This window comes from Saccopteryx leptura, chromosome 2 (genome assembly GCF_036850995.1).
Source record: "Saccopteryx leptura isolate mSacLep1 chromosome 2, mSacLep1_pri_phased_curated, whole genome shotgun sequence".
Taxonomy (NCBI): domain Eukaryota; kingdom Metazoa; phylum Chordata; class Mammalia; order Chiroptera; family Emballonuridae; genus Saccopteryx; species Saccopteryx leptura.
This window is the reverse complement of record NC_089504.1, coordinates 247,955,376-247,967,943: the sequence shown is the minus strand read 5'-3', so window position 1 is coordinate 247,967,943 and position 12,568 is coordinate 247,955,376. Positions and strand designations below refer to the sequence as shown.

At 44.1% G+C, this 12,568-nt stretch overlaps 1 protein-coding gene across 2 annotated transcripts; it reads right to left on the bottom strand.

Annotated features, from left to right (window-relative positions):
• Positions 1 to 262: 262 nt before the first annotated feature.
• Positions 263 to 12,223, bottom strand: TMED2 (transmembrane p24 trafficking protein 2). Of its 2 annotated transcripts, XM_066371124.1 has the most exons (5): positions 11,927 to 12,223; positions 10,100 to 10,292; positions 9,636 to 9,656; positions 5,456 to 5,563; positions 263 to 1,746 (listed from the first exon to the last, which is right to left on the bottom strand). In XM_066371124.1, exons 1-5 carry the CDS (start codon positions 12,104 to 12,106, stop codon positions 1,622 to 1,624), a joined length of 627 nt encoding a protein of 208 aa, XP_066227221.1. In that variant the 5' UTR covers positions 12,107 to 12,223; the 3' UTR covers positions 263 to 1,621. The 2 variants fall into 2 exon arrangements, with proteins under 2 accessions (XP_066227221.1, XP_066227222.1); XM_066371125.1 differs by lacking the exon at positions 9,636 to 9,656 and having other exon boundaries at positions 11,927 to 12,218.
• Positions 12,224 to 12,568: the final 345 nt, after the last annotated feature.

Here is a 12,568-nt window from a genome sequence, read left to right as displayed (position 1 = left end):
TGTTGAATAAAACTCTCAAACCTTTTTTACCCCAAATGAAAAAAATACTTACGTTTATATTGACCAATTAAAGAAATCACAGGGAAACCTAAAATTGGGTTCCCATTCACTATCCTTAAGTTTCCAGACATAAAAAGTAACACATTTATAATAAGCTTTATTACTCAGAAAACATGGACATGTCTCATTTCAAATACGAATAGAAAATTGGCATATAACAAATGAATTAATCATTAATATATAAAACACAGAATACTATGACTATTTTTAAAAAGAATTGTTTATTTACTGAACCTGGGGCATATTCGATATACAACCAATTTTAGATGTACACATTTTAATTCAATTTTGAATTGTTTTCTCACACACAAAAAAACTTCCATGCAACAGTTGTCCTAAGGTAAAACAGTCACCTTAAACTGCTGCAGGTATTTTCACCCAAGGTTGTAAAACTTTATCCTGAACATGAAAACCTGTAACAAATTTAAATTAATTATATAAAACTCGTTACTTGTAGTTTTACCTTTGCAAAGATCAAAAAAAAAAGTACAAGTAACTAATATATATCAGTCACAACATAATCCTGGATCATCCCACACCAAAACCGGATGCTCCTTCAATTTTAAACCCATCCTCAGAGACCAAGAGAAAGTCATTTTGTTTCCTACAAAACAAAATTCACATGTGCCAAAAATAGACCCAAGAAAAACAAAAACAAAACCCCTAGTACCAACAGTGCTGTCAGCACCCTAATTAACAAGTGGCCAATGCCACTGTTCACAAATAAAATAGTGGCTGTATATCACTCACTGCCATGAAGCCTGAGAGGCTTTCATCTCACCCTCTGCAGTCAGAAACCCCAAGCGTTCCCCTGAGAACGCGCACCTCCCGTGCCAGGGGCTGAGGAGGCCGGCTGGCGGAGGAGAACAGGCTACGTCAGCTGAAACCCCAGAGATTTGGCTTTAATAGACTTCTTACAAGGTTAGGCAGAAACCAAAAACTGGTTATTAGCTGCTTGTGTCATCAATTTAGTAAAGGTGAAGTCCTAAGGTTCAAAGTAAAAATTCAGGGGAAAAGATGTTGTTGCGTTATCTTTAAAGTAAAAACAAGAGAGACAAAGTATAAAAGAACCAACCTGGTAGCATGCTCCAAAGTCAGAGCATTGCCATGAGGTGGGTAGAAAAGGTCAATATTCAGACTGTTGTTTCTCATAAGGACTAAAGACTAAACAAAATGACTCTTTAGTGACTTGAATAAGGGGGTCAAAAGAGTGCAGTCATTTTAGTAAAGTACTATCCTGAACAAACTGCATTCTATTGTGAAGACAAAAGAAGATACAATAAGGACTACAGGCCTACATCTGATTTATAGTGTTCAAGCTCTGGAAGGACCTGTATAAAGGAGACCAGATTCAAATAAGAAATTATGCCAATTAAATGTCAAATTTTCACCATCACTCTCCTAAAAAAGGTGTTTTTCCCCGTATCTATTAATCACAAAGAAACATAAATTGTGAATGTACAATTCATAAAATAAAAACATACAAACTAATGACATTATTATGACCAAGATGTTTGGTAAACAGTGAATTATGAGTTTCAGATCATCAGGAAAAGGCTTTTTATACAACCCTCCGGACTTCAAAAAATCTCTTCAGGTAGTAGATCTGTCCCAATGTCATGGCAACTAGAACAAGAGCTTCAAAGAAGGACCAGAGGACCACTCTGCTGTTTGTGTTGTCATTGACTGTTGAGGACAAACAAAATTTCAAAATTTAACAATAACAAAAACCCCACAGAGCCATCAAAAATTATTCCCTAGTCTTACTCTGAGTGAAATATCTGCACTCTCTTCATAGTATTCTAAATACCATTGTCCCCAAGCAATTCAACATACTTAGAAGTAGACAATTTTAATTTTTTTTTAAACATATTGTTTTTTTTTTAATTTTATTTATTCATTTTTAGAGAGGAGAGAGAGAGGGAGAGAGAGAAACAGAGAGAGAGAAGGGGGAAGGAGCTGGAAGCATCAACTCCTATATGTGCCTTGACCAGGCAAGCCCAAGGTTTCGAACCGGCAACCTCAGCATTTCCAGGTTGACACTTTATCCACTGTACCACCACAGGTCAGGCCAGAAGTAGATAATTTTAGATTTAAGTGGCACCTTCGAGATTCAGTGTATAGTCAAGCCCACTCTGCTTATGTATGGGGAACACAGAGGAAAAGTGACTTGCTTCCAGCATTAAACCCAAACCAACATTCTTTCTCCCTCCCGTTGAAAAGTCCCTACATTTTTTTAAGCTGAATCAGAAAATTGACCTTATAACAAGAGATCATTTCAAGATCACAGAGGTACCCCCCAAAAAGCACTTCTTACCTAGTCAAAATGTATCAAAGTATCTTTTTTTTTTTTACAGAGACAGTCAGAGAGAGGGATAGGGACAGACAGACAAAAATGGAGAGAGATGAGAAGCATCAATCATCAGTTTTTCTTTGCAACACCTCCTTAGTTGTTCATTGATTGCTTTCTCATATGTGCCTTGACCGCGGGCCTTCAGCAGACTGAGTAAGCCCTTGCTGAGCCAGCAACCTTGGGCTCAAGCTGAAGAGCTTTTGCTCAAACCAGATGAGCCCGCACTCAAGCTGGCGACCTCAGGGTCTCGAACCTGGGTCCACTACATCCCAGTCCGATGCTCTATCCACCGTGCCACTGCCTGGTCAGGCTCAAAGTATCTTTTTTTTTTTTTTTTTAAACAAATATTTATTGAGCACCTACTATGTACTTGGCATTTGTTCGAGGTGGGGGAGAGTTCTCAATTTCACGGACCAATACTGACAATTACTACCAAACTGGAACAAGTCTCATGACTTATCACACTAATAAGGTAAGGACTTATCCTTAAGGAAACAGTCATGACTGTATAATTTATTCTGCTCAATTTATATCACATTCTTTCAAGTTTCTGATCAAATTCTTCATAGCATTAACTTTTTAAAATTACTAGGTAGTTTTCTGATTTTTCTGCAAATGGACAATATTAGAAACAATCACAATATAGTAACAACCAGTTGAGTATGTGCCATATTTTTACATTCATACTGTTTATAATAAGAGTAACTAAAATTGTAACAGTTGCTGGATTAATAATCAGCCAAAAATAAGCAAAAAGCAATTAACATGATTCCAAAAGGATAACTTAGTTACTTTAAAAAAAAAGTGTTTGATTTTTCCCCCCCAGAGTAAGAATAGGCACATGCCTAAGAACATCAACTAGAACTCTAAAAACCACCAACACAAAAATTTTAGTGCTAATTCCAGGGCATGAAGTTTACTTCTGTTGTAAACTTAGTAACCTATGACCAAGATTTTAAGCTTGTGTCTGAAAGGGCAAATACTTCAAATTAAGCAACTATGTAAAAAGTACTTCTCTCTCCCTTCATGTACAGAAAAGTACATCTTTAAGACTCAACTGAACACACAGAAGTGTAATAACACAGGAAAACACCCACCTAGAAAAGTGTGTGTGGGTAAGACACTGTCCTCATGCCCCTTACATAGTAACCTGATCTAGAAGCAACACAGTATTACTAGATCACTAGGAATAAAGGTCTCGTTATGTTCATCTATGAGGAGTGCTGTTGGAAGAGGTATAGAAAACAAACAGCACTGAAGGAAGTATTTCATTTATAAACTAAAGTGAATGTCTACAATTCTACTTCTCTGAGAAAGGGCAGCTCCAGTCACATTAAGGCTGAAAGAGTAAGGCTGGATATTCCCAGCCTGGAAGACAGTGCTTTCTCTGGCTGTGTGCCCACGGACCACCTAGACCTTGCAACTCGCCTGGTCTGCTCTAGTTAAATCTGCAAAGCAGTGAGAGCTCTGAGCCTTCAGACTTTGTTTGATGCCCTTCTCATCCCAGAACAGGCTGCACCACCCCCACTCCGCCCTGGGAGCAAGGTGATCCACAGACAGGCCCCTGCCCGGTGAGGGAGAAGAGGTGGGGATTGGAATAGTGGCAAGAAGGTTTTCGGCTGTCAGAAGCACGAATGTGTGTCCACAGGGCCTGGTCCATCTCATGCCACACCCCACCCCCCAAAAAGCAAGACTGGGGAGCTCCTCCCATCCGTTCTGTTACTCATTACCCTCCCAAGGAGAGAGGAGTCCACACTTTAAGTCCTGGAGCGTCCTTTCCCCTGGTGCCAAGAACAGATGTGAGAGGGAGGAAAGACAGACACCACAGCTTGAAGAAATCCACCTGAAGAAATCCATCTCTGAGTCAGCTTCTTCCCCTGCCTTCCCCAAGAGTCTTGACCTAAGTCACTTTGTATTTACAGACATCTCATACACCTGGTGAGATCCGTCCCCAAGAACTACTTGCGGGATAAGAGACACTGAACCACAAGTATGGACCAGGATCTAAAATATGGTATCTAGGCCCTTGCTAGTTGGCTCAACGGTAGAGCATCGGCCCAGCGTGTGGAAGTCCCAAGTTCTATTCCTGGTCAGGGCACACAGGAGAAGTGCTCATCTGCTTTTCCACCCTTCCCCCTCTCCTTTCTCTCTGTCTCTCTCTTCCTCTCCTGCAGCCAAGGCTCCACTGGAGCAAAGTTGGCCCCAAGCGCTGAGGATGGCTCCATGGCCTCTACCCCAGGCACTAGAATGGCTCCAGTTGCAACAGAGCATTGCCCCCTAGTGGACATGCCAGGTGGATCCCGATCGGGAGCATGCGGGAGTCTGCCTGCCTCCCCACTTCTAACTTCAGGGGGAAAAAAAACAGTAATAAATAAAATAAAATAAAATAAGGTACCTAGTCTGTGTGTCAATACGGTACCTCTTAATTTTATATGCAGAACCGTACCAGTTATGGCTATAACATTGTGCTAAAAAGGCTTTTTGCAAAATAATATGAGATTCCATAAATACATTCTCAGTTCCCAGTTTACAAATCTGGGAGCCCAAACTGGTCTTCACTTGGTGACTGCCTATGTTCATGTTTTTGAGCTATTTTAACTAGACTAATCCTTCTGTTTTAAGGAAATAAACCTTAATCTCAGCATATAACAGTAATCATATTAGCACAAAAATTTTAGGTATGGGATTAAAAACCAATGCAATACCCATTTTAGAATTGTTTTTTCTGTTTTAAGAGAACAATTACCTTACTCTTTAGCTGACTACATTTTAAAATACTCTTAATAGTGTGGGCTGAATCACAACAGGATTTACTGGTTTAGAATGAATGTCCCAATAATAAACTGCTGTATTACAAGGCTCTACAAGCACGTCTACTCAAAAAATATCTTTGCACAGGTGCTTTTCTAAGTCAATGCCTTAGGTGACGTCTGCAAACCTTCCAAACGAGGGGCATGGAAGCCAGCTGTGGGTGAGGCCGCTTCAGGGCTACGGCCAGCAGACAAGGCCGCGGGGGTCATGCCCTCTTCCCCACTCACTTACTTGCTCTGTGTATCCTCTCCCGAACTTCCATGTATTCCTGTTCATGCTTCACGGCCGTCATTGCCACTGCTAGCTCGTTAATCATTTCTTCTAGCTTGTTCTGGTGAGCTGCAGGAGGAGTTGAAAACAGGTCAGCATATATTTGGAATCCCTTGTTGAAAAATACTCATAAAGCAATAAAAAATATTCCTCAGAAGACATACAAAAGCAGCTATTTTTAGAAATGGCTCAGGCACCCCTTTGGATAACTCATAATGATTCCCAAAGTATTTTCTAAAGTACATTCCCAGCCCTGGCCGGTTGGCTCAGTGGTAGAGCGTCGGCCTGACGTGCAGGAGTCCCGGGTTCGATTCCCAGCCAGGGCACACAGGAGAAGCGCCCATCTGCTTCTCTACCCCTCTCCCTCTCCTTCCTCTCTGTCTCTCTCTTCCCCTCCCGCAACCAAGGCTCCATTGGAGCAAAGTTGGCTTGGGCGCTGGGGGTAGTAGCTCTGTGGCCTCTGCCTCAGGTGCTAGAACGGCTCTGGTTGCAACAGAGCAACGCCCCAGATGGGCAGAGAGTCGCCCCCTGGTGGGCATGCCGGGTGGATCCTGGTCGGGCGCATGCGCGAGTCTGTTTGACTGCCTCCCCATTTCCAACTTCAGAAAAATCCAAAAAAATAAAAATAAATAAAATAAAAATAAAGTCCATTCCCAGTGGGAAAGTCTTCTGGGAGAGAAAATATACAATTTTTACTAACTAAAGGAAAAACAACCCTAAGAAATTTCTTCTACTGAACTGTTACTAAACAATGTTCACTATACTAACTGCTTTCCAGAGGGGCAAAAAAACCCTGAGGGGACAAAGAGAGTGCAAAGATATCAAACAAAATCCCTAATAACACCCTAGTAATAATCTACAAATATTTAAACTAAAATCAAAATGTAGCCATCGAACTTTAAATGTGAACTGAGAAGCAGCATCAGACATGAAGACCTTCTTGGAAGAATCCATGGCAGCTCAAACGTTCCTCTACGAGAGTCAAAGCAGTGACTCTACTACAGTCACTACAGTGTGAGCAGCAGGTACTACAAGTGAAAAGAAGCTCTCAGCTGCACAGGGCTTAAAACCAGGTCTTCTCTGTGGCCAGAAATGAATTCAAGGTGAACTAACAGTTCTGGAGAATGAGTGGATGCTTCTCGGTTGTACTAGATTATGAGAATAAAGAAACAGGTAGGAAAAACATATACCACAAGGGAAGACTTCCACTAAAGGGTCTCTTTATCAACGCCCAAGATAGGGCCTCATCTATTAATCCAAACCAGGGGTCCCCAAACTTTTTACACAGGGAGCCAGTTCACTGTCTCTCATTCTGTTGGAAGGCCGGACTATAAAAAAAACTATGAACAAATCCCTATGCACACTGCACATATCTTGCTTTAAAGTAAAAAAACAAAACGGGAACAAATACAATATTTAAAATAACAAGTAAATTTAAATCAACAAACCGACCAGTATTTCAATGGAAACTATGGGCCTACTTTTGGCTAATGAGATGGTCACTGTCCAATTCCATATTTGTCACTGCTAGCCATAACAAGTGATATGATGCACTTCCGGAGCCGTGAGGCGTGCATCCCGCATCACCGGAAGTAGTACTGTACATGAGCAATGCCGCGCTTTGCGGCACCGCCAGAGATAGTACTCTAGGAGCACAGGATGCGAATGACCTCTCACTGACCACCAATGAAAGAGGTGCACCTTCCGGAAGTGCAGTGGGGGCCAGATAAATAGCCTCAGGGGGTTGCATGCAGCCCGCGGGCGTAGTTTGGGAACCCTTGCTCCAAACTGACACCGACAATCCTAAATTTCTTGAGAGACACCAAGAGGCCTACCATTCTAAGGTAGCTGAACTGGAATCTGAAAACCCTCACCAGCTTCACTCTGGAAGCCACATGCACTCCACGGTACCTTTAGAGCCCCAGGGTTTCTCAGAGGCAGCACTGTTGACATTTTGGACCAGATAATTCTTTGTTGTGGGGAGCTACCCCATGCATTGAAGAATCACCCACCAAGCCATGAGAGTCAAAAACATCTTGGCCTGGCAGTGGATAGAACATTGACTTAAATAGAATGCTGAGGTCGCCGGTTCAAAAGTCCAGGCTTGCCTTGTCAAGGCACAGATGAGAGATGATGCTTCTTGCTCCTCCCTCCTCTCTCTCTCTTTCTCCCCTCTCTAAAAATGATTAAAAATTTTAAAAATAATTTTAAAAGTCTCTCTTTTTTTTAGAGAGAGAGAGAGAGACAGCGGGAGGCAGGGGGGCAGGAGCGGGAAGCACCAACTGGTAGTAATTGCTTCTCACATGTGCCTTGACCGAGCAAGCCTGAGGTTTCAAACTGGCGACCTCAGCATTCTAGGTCGGCACTTTATCCACTGCGCCACCAGAGGTCAGGAAATAAAAAGGTGTCCTGATATGGCCAATCATCCCTTGGGAGGCAACAAGCATCCTGACTCGAGAGCCATTGCTTTAGAGGAAGGCTTGATTTGACAGCTGCCATTCACTGACATTAACAAGCAAAAGCAAGAATTTTAAATACTGTGTTAAGGATTATTTAAAAATAAGTCAATATTCACATTCATCAGTCAAGAATTCTAACTACTTAGGACTAATTTCCAGAAAATGAACAAACCCAAAGCCCTTCAAGCTTCCAATTCTACTTGAAAATTAGCCGAGCCCTATACCCTGAGAAGCAAGCACAGGAATTACTAAGTAGTGTAATTCTCTAAATGCTAGATTTTAAAACCTTACACTTCCTTTCCTTTAGGATGTAAATACTCTACTAATTGCTCAATACCTATGACAAATGTCATCATGTTAATAATGTAAAATGTGTTGAACTGCTACTTTCCAAAAACCCTAAATGCACTGTGACAACCCCCCCCCCCCAAAAAAAAGTCCTAATGTGCTGGCTTCTGTAACCGATTTATCCAGAAGAATCAATTCAGGGTTCAGAGCTGGCCAACTGAGGAATAAAAACTAATCTAAATGCAATGTATGGCTGAAACTTTGTCACCCCTTCCAGACACGTTCCTATATTGCATTTCACATCCAAACAAGTTTCAAGTTAGAAAACTTGAATAATCATTAAAACAAACATACAAAAGACTTCCTTCAAAGTCAATAGAATCATTTACTATATCAGCTATGTTTAATTAAAACTTTTACTTGTCCAGGTATAGCTGAATATTTCCACCCTTCAGTATTCATTTAAAAAAAACAAAGTACGCCTGACCTGTGGTGGCACAGTGGCTAAAGCGTCGACCTAGAAACCTGAGGTCCCCAGTTTGAAACCTCCAGGCTTGTCTGGTCAAGACATATATGGGAGTTGATGCTTCCTGCTCCTCCCCCCGCCTCTCTCTCTCTACCCCCTCTCTAAAATGAATTTTTTTAAAAAGTATGAGTGTACCACTAAAAAGTCAATAGCTGTGTTCTGTGTTCCTAGTGATACTAATTTAAAATGATCTAGGCTTGTGTGTGGTCTCTCTTGCTCAGGAGGAAGAAGAGGAAGAAGATAGAGGGAGAGGGGAAGAGGAGAAAAGGATGGGGGGAGTGAGAGAGAAGGAGAGGGCAAGAGAGGTGGAAAGAAAGGGAGAGGGGGAGAGAGAGAGGGAGAGAGGAAGGAGAAGGAGGAAGAAGGAGGGAGAAAGAGGGGCAAGGTGAGGGAGGAAGAGAGAAAGAGGGAAAAGGAGGGGGTAGGAGAGAGAAGGAGGGGAGGGAGGGAGAGAAAGGGAAGGAGAGAAAAGGAGAGAAAGGGAGGGGGGGGCATGAGTGGGCATGCACATGCCCTCAAGGTGAGCACCTTTGCTCTTTCTCCTCGTCTCCAAGAGCCCTTCTTCTACCTCTGTAACTTGTTCCCTGAGCCCCCGCCACCCAGCTGCTCTCACTTTTTCTACCTCTGTGACTTTCTAAATAAACTTTCACTTGTATTTGGAAAACAAATAAATGAAATTAAATAAAACTTTAAAAATTAAATGACCTAACCTGTATCTCTAATTAGGCATAGGGTGGTATTTTTTAAAGTAAGACAAAAACACTCTCATGCCAACAAACTGAGGTTAGACAGAAGGAAAGCAGAAATTAGGTAAATAGCAAACAAAATGTACAAAAGACAGGATGCTGTCAGAAAGTAGTCCACATACCATCCCAGGTGTCTCCACCACCTAAAGAAAAGTGCAAGATATAAACACAAAAAATAAAACAAAAACTTTAGCTAAAATACTCATGTGTACAAATGAGCAAATAAAGATGCATATGCGAGGATTTCCAAATTAAGAGAACAACCTTTGTTGCATGTAACCTATGTGCTTACAGGAGCACAGAGTGACTAGGCTGCCAAAGGGGCCGCTGTATAGAACTAAAATATAAACATGAACTTCCAGAAACTTCTTTTTGCTAATTAGGAGATCTGGATGAAAAGTATACTTCATAAAAGGTTTTTGATTTTAAAGACAATAGGTGAAAAACATGAGGCAAAAGGGAAAAAAAAGAGTACATAAACTTAGAATAAGAAATCTAAATAAAGATTCCACTCAGATGAGAAAAATGTACAGAATTAACAATCACTCTTGGAGTGTGATATAAATCTTCCGAATGTTTGCCTCACCTTCTGTTTCCATGTCTTGTCCTTTTGGGGCCTCCCCAATGTCAATGGTGAACATCACTATCTTTGGAGTCATGGTGGACATCCTATTGCTAAAACAAAACTTGTATGTTCCGTCCATGTGGGCAGCAAATGTGTACTTCCCACTGGACTCCCGGTCTCCTTTATAAATTCCTTTATTATCAGGTCCTGTAATCTGGAGACAGGAAAGAAATGCATGAGATACCACAAAAGATTTCAAATCATGAACTTCATAAATGACATCTACTGTCAGTAGGATATTCACCAAGAAAATGTAGTTTTCACTTAGCTCCATATAAGCAGTAACAGTAACCTCTTGGGCTCCCATTTACACAACACTCTCTAAGTACCTTTCAACTCTTACTTCATTTTTCTTACTTGTTCAAATTAAATGTAAACCTCTCAAACACAAAAACTGCACCTTACACTCTGTCTCCAAGTGGCCTAATACCTCCAACAAACATGCAAACACGGAGCCATTAACATAAAAGCGAGAAACCTCTTTAAAAGAATTTTGAGCCATGGCCGGACAGCAAGGTTGGTTGGTCGGTTAGAGCATCTTCCCCAAACGCAGAGGTTGCCCGTTCCATCCCTGGTCAGAGAACATACAGGTATACATGTTCCTGTCTTTCCTTCTCCCTCCCTTCCCTTCTCTAAAAGCAATAATAGAAACATTTTTTAAAAGAGTTTTGAGCAGGGTGCAGTTATACGTTTTCCTGAGTGACTGCTGCCAACCAGTGAAGGGATCTGCTGTATGAGATGCCTGAAGGGAAGGGACCAGATGGGCAATGACGGGACCCACGATGCTCTCATCCCGACCTGTTGAACATCAGCTGTCAGGCCTGGCTCAGGGCAGTCCCTCTGATAAAGCTCCCCCCCCTCTACCCCCACTTGTAAAACCCCGACACCAGAGTCACCGATCCCTAAGGTCGCAGCTAATTTTAACAGGCACAGCCTCCCATTATCATCCCCTCATTCCTGGACGTCCCTTGTGTTGCGTAACGTGTGCTCAACTCTGTTTTAATGTTCACTATCCAAGCGAAAATCCTCAAACCCAACCAATCATGCCAAAGGGTAAATTTGAATATTAATTCCATGTAACGCTTCGCCACCCAAAAAAAGTAAGAGGTGAATCACTCCTTTGGTTTAAAATAAAAAGAGAAAGAGAGAGGTTGGAGGAAATTTTAGGGACTGCTTGTCTCTTAATTTCCCGTTTTCTCCAGATACTTCACTGCAATCACTACTCCTAACGTGCAAGACCTCTATCCTGGTTAGAGACGGCTCCTCGGTATGTCTGGGGGTGGGGTGGGGATGGGGGTGGGGGTCTGCGTATAAACAGGTGAAGCACTCGGGCCGTTTCCGGGGAAACGAAGGACAAAAAGTCACAGCGCGAACCGTCAGCCCGGCGTTCCTCCAAAACTTTCAGTTGACTTTTCCAAAAGTTTGCGCGCTACGTTCCAGCCCGAGTCCGTAACCCGGCGGCGCGAGGCGCAGGGCCGAGGCCGGAACCCCGCGGAGCCGCGAACAAGAAGCGCCTTCCGGACCGGAGCTGACACGCGGCGCCAGGTCCCGGGAGGCCCCCGCCTTCCCAGCTGTCAATCACCCCCATGCACTAAGCAACTGCCGCGCTTCCCGGGGGTCGCCGGGGCCCGAGCTCTTATTAGGGGGTCGCCCGCCGCCGCCGCGGTGGCCGGAGCCCCTCCTAGGACTCAGACAAGCGGCCTCCACGTCCCGCGCTCTCCGCGCGGGCACCGCCAACCCCCCAGCGACCGCGCCACCCCGCCTCGGTGGCGGGCAGCGCGCCCGCACCTCCACGTCGATGTCCAGGAAGCCGCCCTCGGCCACCTCGAAGATGAGGCCCATCTTGGTGCCCGAGGTGACCCGCTCGAAGAAGCACTCCTCGGCGTGCGCGTCGATGCTGACAAAGTAGCCCGAGGCCGTGGCCAGCAGGGCGGCCAGGAGCACCAGCAGCTCAGCGAGCGTCACCATGGTGGGGCTGAAGCCGAAGCCAGGACCGGGACTGCGGCCTCCAAAGCCGCCGCCGCCGCCGCCACCGCTGCTTCCACAGCCGCCGCCGCCTCGGCTCCGCCTGTTCCGGCTGCGCCACCCATGGGGGCTGATGCGGGCGCCGTGGATTGGTGGGCACCGGCAGCTGCCACGTAACGGACGCACGGCGGCCGGCGAGGGACACGACGGCTCCGCGCAGCCCCGGTCCTGGACGGTGGCTTCGAAGGGCCAGAAATCGTCGGCCCCCACCTCCGTCCCCATTTGCGCTCAGCCTGAAGTTCACGTGGGCCACGTAAGACAGCGACTGTATATTGAGAAACCGCCACTGCCCGGTTGCAGTACCCTTTGGGATTGTTCGGAAAGATAGCGAAAGATTTAAAGACGGCAATGGGAGCGGAAGAAATGGGAGATGGGGGCTGAAACCAAGGGCTTCGAAGTTTTATG

What these genes read in the sequence shown, in the direction of transcription:
- TMED2 (XM_066371124.1), bottom strand. Translation starts at nt 12,106, where the DNA reads ATGGTGACGCTCGCTGAGCTGCTGGTGCTCCTGGCCGCCCTGCTGGCC. An exon ending in TGGTGGAGACACCTGGGATG is followed by an intron (nt 5,564 to 9,635) that starts GTATGTGGACTA and finishes CTCCTCCTGCAG; the next exon opens with CTCACCAGAACAAGCTAGAA. An exon ending in GGAGAGGATACACAGAGCAA is followed by an intron (nt 1,747 to 5,455) that starts GTAAGTGAGTGG and finishes TGTCCTCAACAG; the next exon opens with TCAATGACAACACAAACAGC.